Genomic DNA, 22560 nt, shown 5'->3' on the forward strand with positions numbered 1-22560 from the left:
AGTAACTAAAATTTGGGTGACCATAATTATGTGGTTGTTCTGGTGACAGAATAATGTTAAAGCACCAAGTTTATTTACACTTTTTACATGTGCAGGTCTCCAAACGCCACATATCAGACACTGATTCGACATGCTTAATTAAATAATAGAATTAATCTTTTTCCTACTATACCTTCCTCCAACAATAACTTATTTAGTTCATGATAATAAAAGTGCTTATTGCAAACGTTATGTCTATGAGTGAAGAGTGATATATGTCACCTCGCCTATATCTCAGGCTGAATGGGGCAAAGCTCGATTTCTGTTTTTGTGAGTTTCTACGATCTGTTCTGGTTTTGTCATCTCATCATCAGAGCACCACTTAGGAGACTGAAGATCACTCTTACATAATGAGTTATGTAATATTCACGTGTCGTTTAAGTACAGAGTCTCCAAACCAGCCCCAAGCTACCACGACACTGGTGCCCACCATGGCCAGGGCAGTGGCTTTGACCTTTCCATTCTCGCCATGTTCTCTTCCTGTCAAAATGACTCGCCAGTTTCCTCCCACGTTTCTCAGTACGAGGTTCCCGTCGCTGCAAGCCACCAGCACACTACCATCATTCCCGACAGCCACCTGCCTCGGCCATTGCATAGCATCGTGTGTCATCGTCTCCTTCAGCTCTCCGGTAGAGATGCTAACACGATAAACCGAGTTTGTGTTCTTGTCGGAGATGAACAGGTCGTCTCTACAAACAGCCAGGTAATCCAACAGAAGATTTCCAGAGAAAGTGCGCAGAGTCTGGAGGATGTCTCCATTCAGAGAGATAACATCCACGCTAGGTTCCTGGTTTGAATTCTTACCGCAGCTAACCACAATATTGCCATTAGGCCCAGGACCCACACCTCTGTATTGTTTCTTCGTTTGTATCCGTCTTGGTTCACTTCCACTTCGTACGTTTAACAGAAACATGAATTTTTGATTTTCTGTGGTCACAGCTATAGTCAGCTCTCCGTCGCTAAGGACAGTCACTCCGTAAGGTTTAACTGTTAAAGGGAAGCAACTTGTGACCTCGGGAGATCCGCTCGCCAGAGAGACGATCTTCACCAACTTGTTGAAAGCATCGGTTAAGACGAGGCTGTCTTGCAATCTAGCGATGGCCCTTATCCACACTCGCTTGTCTTCTGGCCGGTCCTGGGGATGACGTGGAACGAAACTGAATTCTTGTGTCACCCGATCACTGGCTTGACCTGGGGAGCAATAAATCAATCAGAGAATTAAAGGGGAAGATGAGGGAAATGTTCGTGAAATTCCTTCTTGAGACCATAGTTATGAAGAGAGGACAAGCGTTTTCTTTCTGAAGATGTCGCCCAGACCCCGAGATGTACTCCTACGTACCCTCGAAGTTGTACTATAAAGCAGTGGGAAACATGTCTTGGGGTAAAGAAAGTATAGTGTCCACGTAGTCTGGATACTGTTATTACAAAAATAAGACATTTTTCTTTAGGTTACCATCTTGTCCTGGGGGAAAAGTCTCTCACTTCATAACTCCGGCCCCAAAGCAATATTACTTTCCATGACCGAAGAAAACCGCCAATAGGAAAGCATTGTCGAAGAAATCATTACTGAGAAAAGGAGATAAATTCTGTGTGACCGGTAGACATACGACTTAAATGAGCCATCACGTAAAACATGCACATAATTATAAATATATATCTATAAAAGTTGTACGTGAATTTAACTAGTCTAACGGCTTTGTAAGGCCAAAAATCTTTTCAAATATTTCAGTTTAAATCACTTGCCTCGTGAGGCAGGCCACTGCAAAGATGGAATGGTTCCTGAAAAACTTTGGTCACTCATCTGCAAGAGACACGAAGAAACAAAGATATGGGTTTTTTTTTCATGTTCGATTTCGAGTTGGGACATACTAATTATTAGTAATCAAACTTACAGCAATCATCAAAGTACAATTTTGGGGCCCTTTTGTTCATTTCCACACTAGTTTCTGAAAGGGTTTGTGGTAAACAACGCCGCGGCTTCGCAGTAATCTCCTAGTAGAAGAGAACTAGAATTCTCGGGGAAGTTTGCTTTTCCTTGCACATGAAAATGCTGATCTGTAGCTGACTAGAATTAAAATTGTTTGTTTGTTTTTGGTGGGTTTTTTTTTTTTTTTTTTTTGCGTGACAAGAGGACAACTTCTTTTTTACACTTGGGAAACATTTTTCGTTTACACGAGGAAAATGAGATATGGAAACAGTCGTCAACTGAGTGTTTTATCTGAATACCTGGGGTGGCATGCCATGAACGTAGTTTCCACTGGCTTCAGACTCTGTGCACGGAACTGGATCGTTCCAGTTGATTCCCTCTCTAATTTGTTCCGGAAGTTGGGCCTTCAGAGCGTTTTCAATCTTCTCTTTGAGTTCTTTTATCGCCTGCAATGTGACAGGATTGTCTGGAAGGGTGAATTCTACGGCGAGATCCGGGCGAATGCAGATATACATCAGCCCCAGTTCCTGACACAAGCGTTTCACCACCTCAGCTATCAACTGTTTGTTGAGGGCGCCAAGTGAAACTCGAACACACTCTCGCAAGTCGTCCCTGATGTTCATGACGTACTGAGCAAACTGTCTTTGCAGACCTTTCACCTCTTGCTGAAGTCTGCGCACTTGCTCTTCTTTTTCTTGTATGCGCTTACTCATCTCGCCCTCCCTATCCATGCATATCACAGAATTTTCTAGAAGAAAAGAACACTGTAAGCTAGTAACAGGCGATTTCTCTAGAAATCTACAGAAGTGAATGAAGTTTCGAAAAGTATTTCCTCACTAGATCTTTATGACTTAATTATATCTACATTTCAAAGTGATATTTTTAATTCTTTGTGGAATACAACAGGTCAGGTTGAGCAAACACATTTTTTAAAAAAATATATGTGTAAGGAATAAAGCGCTTAAAGAGCTCTCCCTCTCCCAGTGTTAGGTAGACGTGAAATATGCACTGTTGCTTGAAATTAATCAGGAAAAATAAATTTATAATCAGCATACCGTATTTCTGCTGGTTCTGCTGCGAGAAAAGATAAAATTGTTAACAGTAGAATGTGGAAATATACCGCCAGGTAGTCATGAAAAAATTCTTACCAGAAAAATATGCACGATATTTTTGGTCAGTTTCCTGTCCAGGGCTTCCTTCTTCCAACACAAAGGCATCTGCACCTCCCGTCGACTCCTGCTGTGGCAGCTGGAAAGGTGTCGTCCTGCCAGTTGTGAAGGGACTTTGCTCCACTTCCTCCTGGTCCCCAGCAAATGTCTTGGGGAGGGTCTCGTCGTCATTGTCAGCCTGATGTGGGAAATCCATGTCATCGACTGAAATGGCAACGTCCTGCTGGATGATCAAATCGGATGTTGATGTCTCAGCCTCATGAACTAAAGCTGGGAGGCTGGGAGAGATGCCGATACTTAAGTCCGATGTCGATGTCCCAACCTCATGAACTTCAGGTGGGATGCTGTGAGTGTCTGACAGAGTGCCATGGAGGTGAGAGGAAGGCGTACATTCAGTCTGACTTGTAGCTGACTCACTGCGGTTGCTCGACGATAACAATCTTTCCGAGGTGATGTCGTCTCCCAATGGCCGCCGTCTGTATTTGAAAAATTTATAAACAAATACAGCCAGTGTAACTCTAGGAGCTAACATATACTGACATCGCTAGGGCTGGACTGCAATGAGCGCCTGCATCATCTCCTTCATATTCATGCACGTACAAGTGCACATATTTGCCTCCATAAATTTCAGGGATCGAAAAACAATCTTATGTAGTGAAATAACAACACGAACGTCCATTAATACAACTTGAAACTTGGTCATCCGTTACTGTAGTATTTCCTTAATTCTTCAAAATGTTGGCAGTAGCCATTGCAGCGGTATTATCAAGGGATTTAACATTTACAACGAGCAATATATAAAGCTTTAATAACAGCAACTGATAAAGTAGATGCTTTCTACAGCGCAACCCCCGTGCCCACCATTCTCTCTCTCCCGCTAGGCTCAGCATACTACCTTTTCCTGCAACAAATCCACGACATCTTAACTGTAGTTCGACGTTTGGAAGAAGACAAGCAGGTGCTCCGGACTGCCAGTGACTTTCGTCAGCCAATATTTTCTGGAGGGAAAAAAAGTTTGTTGTACTAGAAAGTCGTCGACATTTCTCTTGATTAAAGACCGACTGCTACAACTACTACAGTGCCATTTTTTTTTCATGACTGGCTGAGCTTTATACAAGATAGTGTTTTCCAAAATATGTGGGAACACCTTCCATCTTGTCGAGATATCGATCTACAACTATCAGCTTACAAAGAAATAGAATCGTTACGTCACGATTGTCCATGGATACTCCGAATTAGCATGGTCACAGCTCTCCCGTTGATTGTAGCCTTGTCAACAAAAGCGCATCTATGCACATTTCTGATACCAGGGTTCTTGGCATCATGTTTGGATGGTATTGTTTGTTCTGCTAATCTTTATTTTTTGCTTGAGGGGGGATGTAGGGTGTAAGATGTAATGCTTATGTCACGAATAGCCGATTCGTCTGGTACCATTGGCTGAGTTATGGACGACTGGTTCTCCTGTACTTCAACAAATCGAAACGCACACGCATGGCTGGTGTAACACCTTGGATGTTCCGGTGGTATTTCTAGCAAGCTTTATACGAAACGTAACGATTGATCCTCACTCGACTACTTACCAGGTGTTGTAACAGTTTGCGGTGCAGGTCTGAGCATGTCGAAACCGGCGCAGCAGTAGGACAATGCGAGCATTTTATTTCCTTTCCTCGAAACTCTCTATCTATCGATATCTCACGCTCTTTCCATATATATAAATGCATGTATATAGTTTCGACACTTTACCTTTTGTGGGAAGATTGTTAGAAATACCAGGATACCTGACTTCTCAAGGTTTGCTTTCTGTCGCTAACTGTTACAGTTTTCGATTTATTTTGTGTCAGGCATATTGATGCGCAGCGTCAGGTACCAATATTTCTTAAAACATAGACGGGTATTCTTGATGGAATCTTCTTCTCTGCACCCACCGTTGATGACGATGATGATGAGGATCCAGTTAATTTTGACTTCTTTCCGCGTTCTGATAATAATTTTGATGTTTGATCTTTGACAGCTTGCCGATGGAAAGGTTTGTTCACTCATATTTCAAGAGACTGAACATAAAACAGACATTTCAAAAGCACGGCTTTGTCCTTCGAAGGAAAAAAATTGAATATTTAAAGGACGTGTGAACTGCAGTTGTTGACCACACACACCTCATTGCAGCTACGAGGGTCTTTTTCTGACTCCATCAAGAGATGGAGTGGCTCACCCTGTGTTTTATCCTCACTTTTGTGTATTCTGTAGCCGAGCAGCTGTCACAGTAACCACAAGGATCAATATCCTGTCATATTCTCGGATGATACTGTACTGCTTTCTCTTATTTCTCGATCCACTGTAGATGTTTGAGTGTGACCTTTAGCAGATTAATCTATTCTCCATCTTTTCCTCGCCCACAATGAGCTGTGAACCTCAACAATCCAAGTAAGGGATATTATACAGAAAGTGTTTCACCATTTAGCCACAGAGACCACGCACGTCACTTACTCATCAAGTCCGAGATGGCAGATCGAATGTTGATAATCACAGGTGGAGTTCGCGGGACCCTAGTAAGTAATCTATGAAAAGATACAACTTCGGGAAACTGGAAAAAAAAACCCACAATTTACTGCCGGGGAAACGCGCTTCGCACGACTGCTGTTGCTCTTCACCAGACTGTGAACATGTCGAAACATGCTCAGAGATAAGAGAATAAGAGTAACCTTATTTTAAAACCGCTTGCATGTTTCTGGTTCGACTGCAATAAAACTCGATCTCGGAGCTTTCTGGAAATTGAGTTGAAACTGTAGGAGCACTCGTTTTCAGATATGCACACGTGACAACGCACATACAAACGCATGCACGTGCATCCCGTGAAAGACCTACAAAATTAACGTGGCGGTTAAAGGTAACGCTTTTAACGTATAGACACATCAAAAATTGCATTATTTAGTGCCTGTAGTCACACCTTCAGTCTCTGTAATTGATAGTAAATATCAGCACTGAAAAGCAAGTGACAGTGTCAACAGTGACGAATTAACTTCTCTACCGTCAATTACAAAATGTTTCCTATTAATTTTTGGCGGATGTAAATTTAATTACACTCAATCAACTAGTCAATCAAGTAGTATTCTGTCTAATATATTCTTTCTTTTTACAATATCATTCATTCTGCGTCCGTAATATGTACTCACCAGCCACAATACCCAGAGATTCTTGTCCGCATCAAGCACCGAAACAAAGTCGGTCTTTCCACCGACAGCTCGTCTTTTTTCTGTCAGGAGAATCGACTACGAAACCGGATTTCTCCGAAATGTTAGAACTTGCTGGCCGATATACTGTAGTACACAAAGCTCAGGTGTGATTCATGTTGGCAGCAAATGAAGATGTCCTACAAGTCAGAATTATATTCCTCATATTTCCTCTTGTTGTTGCTGGTGGTGGTTTGTTTAAAAAAAATGTTGGCCTCTAAAGTACGCGGTATTGTCAGTACACAGCTTGTCGTGCCACGTCAGCGCATGACTGCTCTCTGTTAAGAGTGGTGTATGTATGCAATATACAGCATCTCCAGTCTCCAGTCGTGCACAGCTGACTGCGCCAACACCGATCAATGATAATGACAATGTTGCAGCTGGGGAGCTGCAGACACCCGACGTACTGGCAAGTCGGAGCACGAGGTTCCTACTTCCTGTACTGCAGCTGGAGACCCGAGGTTGTCCGAAGCAGTCCTTTACTGCACCCCCAGTAAACATGAGCTTTCTTCGCCGGTCTCTTTAACGGCGACATCATCGTCGCTTTATTTTTAAAAAGTCACATAGAATGACGCTTTATGGTTGAATTTCCTTTTTCATCAACAGCAAAACAGCGAAGTGTAAATTACTCTTCAATTACAGACATCGTGGCTGCGATGTATGACGCAATCCTTGAACGGTCGGTTGGCAGTGAGGTAGGGGTAGAAAGAGGGTTGGGGGGAGAGAGCTCAGAGGCACTATTCTGAGGAAAACCCACTTGACTTCACACACGAGTGTGAATGTGTGTGTGTGCTAGAGAGAGCAGAGACGCTGCTCGGAAAAAGACTCGCTTGACCCTTGACCCCATACACCAGGGTGTGTGAGAGAGAGGAAAAATCGTTTTGAAGTGATGGAGACGGAAAATGATCATGTTTACGGTATCCTCGCGTGAACAATGACCTCGCATAGATAGACCTCTAGGAAGAAACTAAACTACGGACTGAAACAGGTCTGAACACGCGTCTGACATAAATGGACAGACATGAACAAGTCTGAACACGCCGTACGGTGCAATGGGAAGGGGTGGGGTGCTGAAAACCCGTCACCAGAAGAATAGAAGGAAGAGAAAAATATAGAAATGCCTCCTGTTAGATGTCAGTCAGTGTGGTGGCGGTTTGTAAACAATTGTACACACCCACCTACATATATACACGTTCATCGGCATCTTCATTAACTTCGGTCAAATGTTTCGATTGTTAGCGACACAAGGTATCAGTGTCTCGAGCTAAATCGCAGAAAAGAGAAAATATCAACAAAACGTCTAAGACATAAAAAATAAATACACTCAGCGTCCCACCCACCTGTCTCATAGAAATTTTGGTTTGGTGAACATAAATTCCAGACTTTTTTTGGATTTCAAAATCCTTTCATCAGAAGGATGGCGATCCACTAAGCAAACTCTCGGATGCTCGATGCTGTAAGAAACAGTCGACTTTCTGCTGTGTAATGTTAGACAAGGAAAAACCCAATATTACACAGTCTTGCTCACTCATGTCTCGTGAGATCATCCATTACACGCTGACGTGAGAGCCCACCGGACCAGACCAATCCACCTGATAATAATTATCTTCTGCTTTATGCAAATGAGTGCACACAATTGCACACGAGAGAACACATACTCGCCAGCAAACCTCTTGTTAATTCAGACACGACTGAAGTCAGGTCTGTTGATATGCAGACTCACAAAAAGAAACAATATCAGGATGGAGAGAGATAGAGGATTATTTCTCTGATGACGTGTGATGCTAGAACTTTCGCAGGAGACGACATCGGATTTTTCCAAAAGAATAAAATAGCTTTTTAAATTATCACTACTCTGTTAATAGTCTGTCCTTTAGTTTGCACTGTTAATAGACTTTAAGCCATGTCACATGTTGTGAACTTATCAACATCGTCGCTGACTCAACTTTTTTGTCGATACCGGTCCTCGCGATAATACCAGACTATATTCTCAGGTTTGTTCCACCTCATCATGTAGTAACTGTATAGCTTGTGATTGTTAATTAAAACAACCTTGGAGCACGAACAACAGTCGTGTTTGCTGTGATGGCTGCACAGACATTATTTTAAAGCATTCGTTATTATTTTATACACAGCAATTTAAATATGTTATAAGCCAGGAAAACTATTAAAGTTCATATACAATTTACTCATTTTATAGCGATCAGAAATTATTATTATAGAGGGTGCCGAGGATTATTTTAAAAAGAATGAGAAATATATACGTGACAATTATCGGGCACGTGACAATTATTTTTTGAGGTTAGGCAGTCACCGCTGCTCTTGTGATTATTTTTCAGGATACTCAATCATTACTGCTGGTACAAGAGAGTCACTTCACATAAAGTAAGACGCGAAGATTTTTAAGTTTTATTTTGTCTCTTTTTAATCTTCAAGGCTGATATTCTTTGCAACAACAAATGCATTCCCACACACGCATCCCTTCCCCCTCACCCACACAAACAAATACACTCATTCACTCATGCCCACACTTGCATTCGATACAGTGTTGTCTACCTTGTGGGTACAAATCCTTCAACACCACTCACGCACGATCGCGTTCCTTCGTTCTTTCTAATTCCCTCCTCCTCAAGGAGAGAGAGCTGTATTCCTAAATCCATGTTGAAGTAAAAAGCACAGAGTACTCAGTCCTCAGACGTGTCAAGACATCTCCATTTCATGTCGTCCATAAGGAAACCCCAGTCTTTTCCAGCGCGTCCATAGCGACAGCCCTAGCAACACCAGGCAGAAGCAGGCCACTGCCGTTCCCATGGTAGCACCAACCACGTCGGCTAGGGACAGGAACGAAAATAATTTCCTATTAACCAACTTTTTTACACATAACATTGAGCGCCAAACAGGTAATTAATGTGGTTTAAATTAGAGAAGTAACTTGCAATTGTACAAGGTGTAGCGACTGGCACAAGGATGCTGTTTCTGAGCATCACACACTGGACTGCCTTAGGAAATTGAGGAACAACTTTTAGGTTTAACAGTTACAGTTAGCTTCTCAGCGTCTACTTTGTTTACTTTAAGAACTTTTTAAATTGTAGTCTTCTTTGTATGTTGATGCTTACTAGGCAATGTATCTCATCTTACGTTTACTTCTGAGGACATTAACATGTTCAGCCTGGTCATGACTTTTACATCCATATGCTGTGAGTCCATCTGGTGTAAACCATGGCGACTTCTATACTCACCTGATGTAATCCTGATGTAACCTATGCTTGTTTACTGTAAGCTTTGAAGATTTCTACATCTGCCTGATTTATATGCCCTTGATTCTGTACCCACCTGCTGTAAACTTCCAGACCCTACCAACCTGCTGTAAAACCTGAAGTCTTCGAGGGACAGACCGCATCGCGCTGAGCCCCTCCAGGCGTAGGTGGAGAACGGGCGAGTGTAGAAGGCACAGGAGGTGTAGAAGGCGTATGGGATGTAGAAGGTGCAGGGGGAGTGGGGCTAGAATATGGCCCAGCCTTCAGTATCTGTCATGACACAGTTCAATTTGACCTTAGTCTGTCCTCAACATGTCATACTAGACTAGACCCTGCTATGCTACTCTGTGCTATTTCCTCACAGACGATGACCTTATGATACACTTTAAAAAAAGAAATGAAAAAAAAATAAATGAAAGGAAAAATGAAAACAAAAAAAAAAAGAAAGAACCCCCACACACACGCCAAAAAATGGAAAGAAAGAAAGAAAGAAAGAAAGAAACAAACAAACAAACAACAAACAAACAAACAAACAAACAAACAACAAAAAAAGAGCAAAGTCGAGCTCGCTGACTTACCATGACGCCAGTGGTAAGGTTGAGAGGTACCACAAAAGTGTTGCCGCTGATGGCAGCCTGAAGGCGTTGTACTGCTGTGTTTAAATCCACTTCCTGTAGGGGTCTGTCCACCACTGGATACGGGAGTTGAACCCTGTCCGTTAGCACTAAGCTAACATCCACCGCTGTTGTCCTGAACTCCAGCTACATTACACATCAAAACTAACTAGTCAACGCTTTTAAGAACTGCAGAGAAATGTATAACTGATGTTCACACTTAAAGCCACGTCTAAATAATTTGTATGTATACCAGGTATTTGAGGCGACGCTAACATTCTTGATATCTATTTCTTCTGAATATATAATATACAATATATAATATACAATAATGAATCTATAATATACAACAATGAGAAAATAATCTCTGGTGATATAACCTAAAAGGAGAGTGTGCTTCACACACGAGTCCTTCATCTATTGTGTTTTGCTTTCTTTAATCACTTCCGTACGTGTGCGCGCGCGTGTATGTGGGGGGTGTGTGTGTGCGTGCGCGCAGGAACATTCCCCAGACACCACTCACAGTGATTCTGTTCACACGTATAGGGGACAAAGGAATCTGTGATGTCACCGACACCATCAAGGAGCGCCTGAAGGCGAGCTGGTTGTCAAGCACTGCCTGCAGCTGTGGTGACCTTACTAGAGACAGACACGTCATGCTTCAGGTAATATAAAGAGCATTTAATCATAAGCGACTGGCGCCAGGTCTTGTGAAAAGACTTTGACAAGCTTTCACATTCTTTCCTGTCTTTTAACTACAATAAAAATAATAAAATGAACTTATATAGTGCCATGTCCAGACCCTATGGACAAGCTCATGGCGCTTTACAACACACACACACCCACTTAGCATAACATGCGAAATTATTGTCCATAGAATGCCATATGGAATGAAAGCTATGTAGCAAGAATTTACTCCCAGTTTGCATTATTCACGTGAAAAGCAGTAATCCAGGCTACAAATGCACAAAATGCGTTTGTCTTTTCCTTAGTCTTCACATAGTGGAAGTTGTAGACAAGGTGTCCTTCTTCCCTTTAAGTATTTTAACAGTGTAAGCATATCGTTTGGCACAAACTGTATCACTAGCAATAGCTATACTGTCATACAGACATGTGGTATCGCATTTCCGCTCGCAGACATCATCTTACACTTACCTGTAAAGGTCATCTGTATCTGTCGAAGGCTGCGCACGTCGAAGCAAGATGTGATGTCGTAGGTCCAGATGTCGGGGTCGTCGTCACGAAAATTGTACAGGTTGTATACTTGATGTGCCTGCACACACACATATATCCTCACGTATACACACATAATTAAATATTTATACTAGGGGGGACATATCCTAATGTAGTCCTGTTTCTACTGTGACGACAGCCTGCACTTCTGCGTTCACGAGATAAATAATTAAGACTTGTCCTTCTTCCTACATAACACATATGTGTAGCACGATGTGTATGGTTAATGTTAGAGGTGAGAATGTTGACTATAACCATTTTTTTATTAAAAAAAAAAAACACCCAGAGTATTCCATTTCTCCCAGTCGCAAAGCTCTATAGCATGTTTAAACTATTAGCCTTATTGCCTAAACATTTTTGTTGAAAGATTATTATTGCTATATAAGATTTAATAAAAACAATCTCGGACTGGATATAGCGGGGAAACTGTACACCAGCCTACACCGATTGGTAAAATATTGCAGTTCTATTTCACACTGAGAGCATTGGGGTGTGTAATTAGTTTTCACTCACACTTACCTGGAAACGGCCCAAGGTGACGTGGATGCTGATGGGCATGTGATGTGCGGAGGTTATGCCTGCAACCTCAGTCCACTCGGGCTGTAAGGTCAGATGACAAAGGTCAACAATATTCAATAAAGAAATTCACCTCTTGTATCATACTATTCAACTCAAAGATATGTTCTAAAAGTTTAACATCATGCCTCAGAAAACTATCAATAAATGATGATTTCCAGAAAAAAAGTTAAGCTATATTAATGTTCTAGGGATGTTAAAAATAAAAATTATGCCTACTAGGTTATTAATGACATTCTGATTTGATTTACCATGAAGTTCCCCAGTCTCGTCATCATTGTCATCATTCCAAGCCCGATGAAAATAGCAGAGTTTTGCCAAATTTTACAGCAGTGCCTAGAGTAAATTATTAGTTGGCATGTCACCGCCAGCTGTAGAACCATACATAAGAGCAATATCGTATGTCGCATCTATAGCAAAGACAGAACTCTGCACCTTCGCCTGAATTCTAGAAAAGATCAACCGTTATCGTTACCATGGCGAAGTAGTACTCCCATGTAGCGTTCGTAGGATTGTTGGGAGGCCATCCCCATCTCGTGCCCACCCACACCTCTGAGTTCAGTCCCCGGATGTTGCGCTGCGAAAGCAAAGGAAGCACACAAAAGGCTTTGTTACAACGAATGCCGAGTTATTAGTCTCACCTGTCAAAACAGAAACACGGAAAGGGGGGAGGGGTGACGAAGAATTTAAGGGGCACAGATTCTGAGGGCAGAGAACGGTGATTATGGGGATGCGGAGAGGTGTATACGTACATATGTGCAAAGCAATGTATGTGTGTATTCTTGAGAGTGCATGTACGTATCTCTCCTTTTGTGAGTATGCGTGTGAGTGAGAGAAAGAAGGAATTTGATGACAATGAGTGTTGCATCCCATGCACCTTCCATTGCCCAAGAAAAAAAAATCTGTAATACTTAAGAGCTTATTTCTAAAGGATGTCACCTACAATGCCCTCGTAACTGTAGTCTGTTTCTCCGCCGAAAAAAAATTCTTCAGGACTCCTCATGCGTACAAGGCCAGATGTGGTTCGGACAGCATCAAAAGCATCAGGATTGATGATAGACACGGAGCAGTTGCCGCGCACCATATCTATAAAGTAGCTTACACCTAGACACACACACACACTGTTGAGTAAGTGCAGAGTACACTTAGGTGAGATGCTCAGATGCTGTAACTGAAATGCAAATTGCGCTATATCAATGTAAAGATTTTTCATAATTAAGCTCGCAGGACATGCAGGATGGTTTTGGTATACACATGTATCGTCTGCTAACTCAAGAAACTATTAGCTTGTCATCCGTACCGCTGTTGAAGTCGTCGATTTGCCGCACTTTGGCGGGTGCTGGAAATGGATTCATGAACTCCAACATGGCAAACTTCCGGTTCAAGTTGTAGGCTTTCTGCAGAAAACGTTTATCGTTTTGGATTGGATCCTTAAACGAACGACAGCTGTAACTCAGTTGCTACACTAAAATAACAGACAATAAAGCTCCATCATGGGCACTTTGAAGTACACCTCGAAGTACTGTTTCAAACTAAATCTCGTTTAAGGCCGTTTTAACCGGACCCATCTTATCAAACATATCAATAATATGCTTGACACCTAGTATGTGATCGCTGTGAAAAGGTAATTTAAAGCGAATGATAGTTACATTTTTGAAAAAAGTCAAAGTTAATAAGGCCCCGTATGGTCAGAGTAATGGTAAGGATGCACTGGTGGTGGGTGGGCAGATTCACCGACAGACCGACACGTGATCAGCCGGTATTCACCGAAGCTGATGTTCTAGTAATTAATTAGTGGGGTCGTTTTAAATGTGTCCTAGCTCGCAAGGGGAGTGGGTGATGGCATGAGCGGCACTTGAATTGGTCATCACTTTACCTTGAGATACTGAATGAACGACTCCTCCACGTTCAGCTCCTCGGCACTGTAGGCGAACATTGTGGGTAGCTCGGGTAGCGGCTTAGTCTGCTTCCGACCTGCGCACACCGTGCCTGCTGGCGTCTGCACGTGTAGGCATGCATGGGCAAGAAAATAGAAAAGACACACACACACACACACACACACGTAATGAAGATACCACAGACGTGTGGGCACATTTCTATTTAGCTGTTCAATGAAATGTACATGTACTTTATGACACTGTAAATAACCTGTAACCATAGTTTACTCCATTATTTAATAATGTGCATAAAAATGAAAAGAAACGACGTCAGAAATAGCGATTAATTAATGATGATGATGATGAGGAGGAGGAGGAGAGAAGGAGGAGGAGAAGGAGGAAGAAGAAGACTTACTTCAAAGACACTCATACCCCTTCCAGGTAGTCCCTGAATTGTGTTATCTCGTACATGTGTTCAAATGCAATCACCTGCCCTTGGTTTACTTTATTTCCTTTGATGTGACACCTAACAGGTATCTGAGACCTCCCTAGCGCAGTGTCCCACCCAGACGGCACTGCAGCAAGAGATAACAATAGATACTTCAGCAATATCAAGCGTGAATTCCACAATCAGGATATTTCCCTGCCTAACGATTCTTATTTGTGCAAAGGCGAGCACATTGATACGATTTTTCACAATGGCCAAGGAAAAAGGTGAGTAAATTACATGTTCAAGTTACATAATATTTATCTTACATTTTAAGAGGTAGTTGAAACATCGTACTCAGTGCCACGTTTAGTAACTTTGAAAATTAAATGTTTAGCAAGTGTCATAAAAGAATTAGAGTTTAAGGAGATATTTTATACCTGAAAAGTGCCATTCTACCAGCATGGTGGCTGACAGATCCGGCCAGTACACACAAGACTGCCACACGTCTGTAGGTATTCCACGCGCTGTGCTGCGGCCCACATATTGCTCCTGCTGGTCCCCTGCATGCAGCGTGTTCACAGACAAACACGTAAACATACACACAAACACAGTTCCCACAGCATTCACACAATACACCCACACGCATATATATATATATCATCACTTGCAGAGAGATAAAGAGAGACTGTATGTGATTGTACAACTGTCAAAGATAATGAGATCCTTTACACCTTCCCTCAAATAGAAAAAGAACCTTCAACCCTCGAAGACGTGTTGACCTTATATCTGACCTGAGCCTTACCCCCAAACATCAATGCCCGCGCAGTGCTGTAGATGTGAGGACTTTTCCCGCTCGCCCCTGCCTGCACCCCGAACAGGAAGGGCTGGTTTGTGGCATTCAGTTCTCCCACCCTGCAGTTGCTGGCGGTGCCACCTGCAAGTTACCGGTGCGTAACATGAGAAAAAGTACAATCACACACACACACACAGATAGAAATCGGTGAAAGGAAGCAGTGCTCACCATTCACCTGTGTGATAGTAAACATCTCGTTCGTAGCGTAGCTGTAGATGAACTTCAGAGGCACTCCCACCACCCACTGCAGCGCAGCACCCCGGTTACCCGTCCCGTCATGCCACTCGCGCACGTCAATAGTGACGTTCTGCTTGACGTCGTTCACCTCCACCTGCACCGTCAGCTGGTCCGGCAGCCTGGGCAGCGGCGGGCCTGGTGACACAGTCAGGTTGTGATTCCAGCATTTACAAGTGTTTTTATCCTTTTTTGTTGCTATTGCTGTTGTTAATTTGTTGTTGATGATGAAGATGATGTTAGTGACGAGGATGATACAATGCTGATGACGATGGCGAACAAGCTGCTAGAATAATGTTACAAGTTAAAACAATTTATTTCCAAGTTTGTACAATGACTCATTGTGATTGAATGAGTTTGCCTTGGTGTGACATACATTTTATAATGACGGATCGAAGTCGAAAAAAGGAAGTGTACCTGTGTTGTTAGACTTTGTCTGGTTACAAACAGAGGTGTCCAGCTTGCTCCACACGAGTGGACAGGCAAAGGAGGTTAGCGCCAGCATCATCAGTAGGTCCATTCTTCACTGAAGCAGATCTGCCAGACTGGAGACTGTTAACTGTTAACTCTTCTGCTCAACACCCTTTTAAAATATCACACAAACAGTTAACAGTCCTCATTATCTTTGCTCATCTTACCACGTACCATTGCAAATATCACTGGTCATCATAACCATGAATGTTATTAACCTTACGTGTCATTAAACTTGCACACGATGAAAGCTACTGTAATTAAAAATATCTTAATCTTTTACAGCATCAACTTTATACCTCGTTGTGAAGTCCAGGGAGAATTACATGGAGCGCTGACCGAACACGCGTACACAATGGAGAAAACACGTTTATCCTGTGTAAATACTCGTTTTTCCTGCCATAAGTGGTTTTTTCTTTTTTTATTGTGACAACGTGCGAGTGTCACAACTCACCAGGCAGGTTGACAGGCAGAGAGTTTCCGTGCTCGGGTACTGCCTGTCACACCGTTGGTGTTAAGTCGGGTATTCTGGCCTGCATCTGACGTCATGTCGGGAACGCGTCCCAATGAAGAGTGGGCCACCCGATCAGTAAAGTTTATCTCTCAAATGAGTACAGTACCTGATTAGCCCTTCTTCTGTGCAGCTTGTGGCTGTGATTTGAATGTGCAGGTATCTTTATTCGACCTCCCTGATGGATGTAAAAACTGATATCTATCAGTGTCCCTATTTTATCAGCTGTTCTTGACACAGAATAAGCAAACAACTGCAGATTGGATCAGTTATCATTCTGAAAGCCTTTCTCCCTTTTTCCTTTCATGCATTGCGACCTCTAGAAAATAGGTGTTTATGCTCATATCGCGAAAAATCGAATACCACAAAGCATATTTCAAAAACACACACAAAGAGAGAGAGAGATGCAGATGAGGACAAAGAATTACAGTTGCTCTTTCATAGAGAAAATAATATGTGCTCTAAAGACCCGCCACTAGCGGATGCTCTAGATAGAGTACACAAATTGTACTTTACATCTACTCCCACTTTACACGCACGCAAGCGCCTGTCCTACCATCCTTGTTCACCTTTTATCTGGCTAAACTCATCCGACTGAAGAATAACTTTTGCAGTAACTATTTTGTTTTCTCGCTGTATCGTAGCCCATGATAGGAGCACCTTTGTAACCGTTCTCAGTTCTCACTTGGAACATAAAATGTCATTTGGTGCTTCCCACCTTAACCCTGCTCCCTATCATTGAAGATCTGTGAACTAGTTCTGCGTGGGAATTCTAAACACAGTGAAGTCTCTCTCTATGTAAAAGTCTCCTTTTCGATGTGTATGTGTGTTTTTGGTTTTTTTTATGTGGCATTTATAGTTTTTAAAACTGATTCATAACATCTTTCTAATGTATTTGTTGGCTGGAAACAAGGTTACCCATAGTAACAAGACAAAGGCTATTATTTTGAACTACATCAAGCATAGTGTGCCCAAGACTGGGACCACTGCAAACATATATAGGTGCCTTGAAGAAAAGTAGGAAGCGAAAGAAATATAGCGGTCATAAAGGCATCTTTCGCACAAATAAAAAATGTAAGGGTTGTCCAGTGCCTACTAGATATCGATAACCTTCTATACTCCTTATAAAGCCAACATAGTTATCTACACCCACACGCTATCGTGGACTTGCGATCCTTGCAGCCTCGCTTCTACTGACTGGAGCGCACAGCCGTAGTGCAGTATAGCCTTTGCTGAATGGCTATTTTACATGAGTACAGCAAGCCTACTGCCGAGTGAAAGAGAGGAGGTAGGAAAAGAGAGAGAGAAAAAAAAATAAGATGGGGATGCTAACACTTTTGCAGGTTGTGCCAACAGCCTGATAAACTAGCTGGTTCTTGAATGGCAGTGAGACGCCATGAGGCGAATGGACTAAGCTTGTTAAAAGACAAAAGGATTTAAAAAAAAAAAAACAACTGCTACTAGCACGCGCTGGCAAGGCAGCACTACCCTGAGCCCGGAAACGAGGCGCGAGTCTGGAAGCTGGCACATCAGGCCGGCAGGAGCGGTAGACATGGCTACAGACTGGGTTTCGGCGACTTGCTCCCCCGTGACCCGGAAACACATTCGCGGAGAGCAAACAAGGGGGGATAACCACCACTGCTTGTCTGCGAGCGTGCTGACTCCAGTCACGTAGCGTGGGGCTGATGAGGACGATGTAGCTTCAAATTTTCGCTGTGTTCCAACAATTTCATCAGCTGCGACGGTTTTTCTATTTTGGCGCAGTTTTCGTTGCGGGTGGAACCGTTACTCATGTCAGGTAAGCACGCTGACCATGGATTATTCTGTGTAGCAGAAGATGTAAGGGCGAGACAACTCTAGACAAGGCTAGGTGTGTGAGAGGTTCTCGTCTCTACGAGTGTGTGAGAGTGGGTGAGAGAGATAAGAGCCTTGTCATGGGTGTAAATTTTACTTTCTCTTTAGTCCCGAACAGCCTGGTTGTCAAAAGGAAGCAAAATCATGCGAGAAGCCTTTCTGAAATGAAAACTGGGATTTGAATGTTGTAATGTTTAGAAAGTCGTTAATATGATGTCCGTGCACTTCAGAAGATGTATAGCTACAGTTACAGCAATTTATTTATTCCGATGTTAAATTTCACTGAATTTGTTTTCCCAGACCGAGCATGTCCAGACGGATATGGAAGATTATGTTCGCGGCAGTCATCGTGCTCCTTGTTGTCTATTTCGTGCTTCGCGGATTCTCTGCGCATGACAGTTTCGAAACTTCCGATCACCTGATCAGCGTCGTGCATTCGATGGGGAGCGTCGAACCTCACCGCTACAGCTATCACAGTTTTGACACAAAGACGATGAAGACAGAGGAGCGGAAAACAAGTGTGACAAGCACAGCTGGTGAGCGAATGGATACACAAACACCAGACACACCCTCGAAGTATAACAGAGATCGCGATTCTGCTCATGGATTAAAAGATGAGATAAACATAGTAGCATCGCCCTTCGTAAAAGACAGTTCCATCTTTTTCACAGTCCGCCATTCGAACTTTCTACCGCCTTCGTCAAACACTGGTTTAAATATATCGTCCAGTTTCTCACCTTCGACTGTTGCTTCTAACGCCATCCTCGGTCGCTCGCCAGACGCTGACGAACGCAACCCAGCGGTTTCAAAGCTCAAAAACGCTTCCCCCGAGAAACTGCAGTTGTGGTTCCGAAGGTCTCTGAACAGGACAGAAACCGTTCAGCAGAGTTTAGGGCACGAGGCCCGCTACATGGTGTACTACTGTGGCTCGCGGCATCGTTGCGGTGGGTGGGCTGACCGCCAGCGGGGGCTACTGTCTGTGTTCCTGCTGGCCATCGTCACGGGGCGGAAGTTTAAGATCGACATGCGCAGTCCCTGCAACATCACGAACTTCGTCGTGCCCGTCGGGGAGGACTGGTGGACGGCGGAAGCCTCTGCGACGGACTCACATGCGTTGCTGGACGATATGGCGGAGGGGATCGTGGGCCACGTGCTGCGGGCGGGGCAAGACTTGAACGCTCTTTTCCCTCACACCGTGCTGCAGGTTCGCACCAATCGCGACCTTGCACCCTTCCTCCTCCGCCACTCGCTGTACCGCCGACTCCTTCCGCCTTGGGCCACATCTTCATCCAAGAGAACTCGCTTTCGGACTGGCTGGCGTCTGTTGGCTGCCCCCAGCCCCTCCCTGTTCAGTCGCATCTTAACCCACCTCCGCCCTCTTTGGCCTAACGACTCCCCACCATCATCTCCTGACCTTGACCAGCTGCCGTTCGGTGGCAACGTGACTTTGCTGTGCGCTCACGTGCGTATCGGACAAAATCCCACAATTCCCAACGACAACGTGCGCAATGACGTGGCAGTTGCCAGTGTTGCCCTGGACTTCCTGCAAGAGAACCTCTTCAGGGTAGGTCAATCCGCCTACGTCTTTGTGGCGACGGACGACCAGGAGGTGAGAGTTGCAGCCCGCGAGAGGTTCGGCGCTCGTCTGATCGACCATGGCGGGAAGATCGTGCACATCGACCGCCAGGGAGAGCAAATGAACGCATGCGCGGGATTCGAGAGCGCCGTGATGGACCAGCTGATCTTGAGCGTGTGCCACGTACTGGTCATCAGTCGCAGCGGCTTCAGTTTGCACGCCGCCTACTTGCGGCAGCACCATGGCGGCCTCTTTATTTTACAGAATGGCTCTGTAAAGGAACACACACTGGATTATGAGTCATAAAAGTCTTGTAAGGTGGTGGCTATTTGTTTAGAGTTGGTTATGGGGTGAGATATTATTACTATTTTTTCTAATAATATTTATGAAAAACTTGAATATGTTTGCGTTTGTTTGTCAATATCATTTGTTATAACACTTATACATGTTTGAATGGAGATTTCAACAGTTTTCTATCAAGACATTTTGTGCAAAAATTAGCTATACTTAATTATTAAATACAAACGGTGGTTAACGTTGGGCAAACTTAAAACACACGTACATATCAGAAAGTGGATTAAAAACTAAAAGCGCAGCATATTGCAAATAATAGGAATGGGATTATATTCAATGGAAGCTGGGTTTCTCTTTTTCTCTCCTTCATTCGTGCGCGCGGACAAATCACAAATCTTTATTTACGAGGGTAGCAGAATAAGCAAAAGTTATGCGTTTTTTACATCTAGTCCTTGGACTTAGAAGTAGAAATAAAAACATTACAATAATTCAAAACAAGGCAATAAAAAGAAAGAGAAAAATTATGATATATACAAACATGGTTGTGGATATCTGAATTGACAATTTTTATGGGTTTTTTAAAAATCTAGAGCGCTAGCAATATGTACGTTTGTTTTTGTCGGTGTCAGTAGTAGATGATTAAGCTGGGTATAGGAAGCCTCTGTAGGTAATCAAAGGGTTTGAAAAAGGTGTTGTAGGAGTTGTATTTTAAGCTCGTACACTTAAAGCTTGAGTGAATTTCGTCCTTTTGAGGTCTGAGTGAAAGCTGTTCGAAAGAAGCCTGCCAGAATGTTTCAGGCTTGTCTTGAATAGGTCAATTCTTGGTATGGGAATATTGAGCTTTTATTACTTTGATAGAGAAGATAGTAGCATTTTGCCTGTTAGATTGTAAAGATGAGCATACTTTTGTTGAATTGTAGTCTGATTAGTAGCCCTGTAAGGTGGAAGCGTAATCCATTGATCGACTGAACAGGCTGTGTAGAACAGTTTCCGAGAGTGAGGATTTAAAAAAGTGTTTAATTCTTGAGCGGAGAAAGGCTGAGAGAGAGAGAGAGATTAATAAACTTGCCATGGGTTGTTTTCAAATATAGATAGCAATGCGAACCAACAGGCAAGCAACAACATCGGAATACAACAACCACAACGGAAGTAATACTAACCTCAAATAAGAGATTCTGAATAAACTTTATGTTAAATAAATGGTACAGACAGCTTGAGAAAACTATGACCTGCGAATTAGCATAGAAAAATGCCATGAAAGTCAGTAGAACACCATGCAGGCACTCCAGGTATCAGCATCAAACAGAGGACATACACACCGCTTTAGCAGACATCAGAGTTTAAGTACTTGGGTGGAAGTTTCACGAAGGACGGCAAGATAAACAGAGGGATACAGAAAAAAACTGTTAACCGCCAGTTGGATCTTCTTGATAGAAACCCCACCATGGAAACCAAAGCTCGATCGAGTAATCAACATAGTAACGTTCTTGCCCACCCTACTCTGTGCCAGACCTCGACACAGACCAAGGCACTAGAGAGAACGAAAGTAACAAACGGGGTGAGATGTGTCAGAAGGTGAGTTCTTCGTTGTTCTTTATTTGGCAAAAGGTTGTATTTTAAATCTCTCCTGTTAAGGCCGCGGACTCCGCTGTCCCATCCAGCGTAGGTCGGCAGCTGCATGATCCCTATAACTTGAGGTCTGAAATGATGTTGACAGGCCAGATTTATTCTTTTTCTTAATTATTAATTAATTGTTGGTAAAGAGGACCATGCATTACTGTAAGAAGAGTTTGTGTGTTTGGTTTACTTCTCCACGTGGGCACGGGACACAGGGTTTCATGCCAATCTTCTTGAAATGGCTTTTAAGCCAACAAAGCCCAGTTCTGTGGAAAATAAGAGGTTAATTGTTCGTGGCGAATCAGCTCGATCGTAGAGGGAATCTGTAAGTGGGCTGCGTCCGTCTCAGAAAAGCAGTATACATGAACAGAAAAGACATATATATATCTGCGCATATCGGAAACTTAAAAAAAAAAAAAAAATAGAGATAGCGGAGGCTAAAGGATCAACACATCCAGCTCCAGAGAACCAAGGATGCCAGTTCAGTAACCAGCAATCAGCATCTACAGTTAATGATGATCGATTTGAAACCCGACCAAGTGGACTACCCTTCAGGATATAGATGTTGGGTGGAGATTTTGGGAACGACTCTTTCATCACATGCCATCGCTGTCATCTCCCGTCGATCTCCACCTGCTCGCCACAATGATCGAAGGGTTCAAGTGAAAGATAAAGAAGGTAGAATATCATCCGATCTGTAACCGCTGTGCTTCTTGCGAAGCCTCTCTTCCAACTCTATTTCGAGATGTATTCGTGAATTTTTTCCAACTCGAAATGCCCCATAACAGCACGAACTTGTAT

The 22560-nt window shown here is 43.1% G+C and overlaps 3 protein-coding genes across 5 annotated transcripts; 1 reads left to right on the forward strand and 2 right to left on the reverse strand.

Annotated features, from left to right (window-relative positions):
• Positions 1-54: 54 nt before the first annotated feature.
• LOC112558148 lies at positions 55-7856 on the reverse strand. Of its 3 annotated transcripts, none has more exons than XM_025228402.1 (6): positions 7703-7856; positions 4031-4133; positions 3115-3611; positions 2266-2714; positions 1783-1840; positions 55-1230 (listed from the first exon to the last, which is right to left on the reverse strand). In XM_025228402.1, exons 2-6 carry the CDS (start codon positions 4054-4056, stop codon positions 395-397), a joined length of 1866 nt encoding a protein of 621 aa, XP_025084187.1. In that variant the 5' UTR covers positions 4057-4133; positions 7703-7856; the 3' UTR covers positions 55-394. The 3 variants fall into 3 exon arrangements, with proteins under 3 accessions (XP_025084187.1, XP_025084185.1, XP_025084186.1); XM_025228400.1 differs by lacking the exon at positions 7703-7856 and adding an exon at positions 6306-6564; XM_025228401.1 differs by lacking the exon at positions 7703-7856 and adding an exon at positions 5620-5638.
• Positions 7857-8783: 927 nt separating this feature from the next.
• On the reverse strand, positions 8784-16504 carry LOC112558118. The gene is given in 17 exon segments (XM_025228329.1): positions 8784-9193; positions 9724-9889; positions 10198-10380; positions 10757-10872; positions 11389-11506; positions 11986-12066; positions 12518-12619; positions 12986-13146; positions 13343-13439; positions 13919-14041; positions 14335-14351; positions 14354-14494; positions 14787-14909; positions 15152-15283; positions 15371-15574; positions 15854-16019; positions 16207-16504. Coding segments are annotated over 16 exon segments (1998 nt in total). The 5' UTR covers positions 15957-16019; positions 16207-16504; the 3' UTR covers positions 8784-9062.
• A 1060-nt stretch (positions 16505-17564) lies between these two features.
• On the forward strand, positions 17565-20887 carry LOC112558281. Its single transcript, XM_025228645.1, has 2 exons — positions 17565-18216; positions 18573-20887. The coding sequence occupies exon 2, from the start codon at positions 18580-18582 to the stop codon at positions 20152-20154; it is 1575 nt and encodes a 524-aa protein (XP_025084430.1). The 5' UTR covers positions 17565-18216; positions 18573-18579; the 3' UTR covers positions 20155-20887.
• The last annotated feature ends 1673 nt before the right edge of the window (positions 20888-22560 follow it).

Source organism: Pomacea canaliculata, linkage group LG2 (assembly GCF_003073045.1).
Source record: "Pomacea canaliculata isolate SZHN2017 linkage group LG2, ASM307304v1, whole genome shotgun sequence".
Lineage (NCBI taxonomy): Eukaryota > Metazoa > Mollusca > Gastropoda > Architaenioglossa > Ampullariidae > Pomacea > Pomacea canaliculata.

Excerpts from the sequence above, each read along its gene's own strand:
- LOC112558148 (XM_025228402.1), bottom strand. The coding sequence starts at position 4,056 with ATGTCGTGGATTTGTTGCAGGAAAAG. Across the intron at positions 3,612-4,030 it reads TGGATTTGTTGCAGGAAAAG|ACGGCGGCCATTGGGAGACG; the intron begins GTAGTATGCTGA and ends TTTCAAATACAG. Across the intron at positions 1,231-1,782 it reads GCAGTGGCCTGCCTCACGAG|GTCAAGCCAGTGATCGGGTG; the intron begins GCAAGTGATTTA and ends ATTGCTCCCCAG.
- LOC112558281 (XM_025228645.1), top strand. The coding sequence starts at position 18,580 with ATGTCCAGACGGATATGGAAGATTATGTTCGCGGCAGTCATCGTGCTC.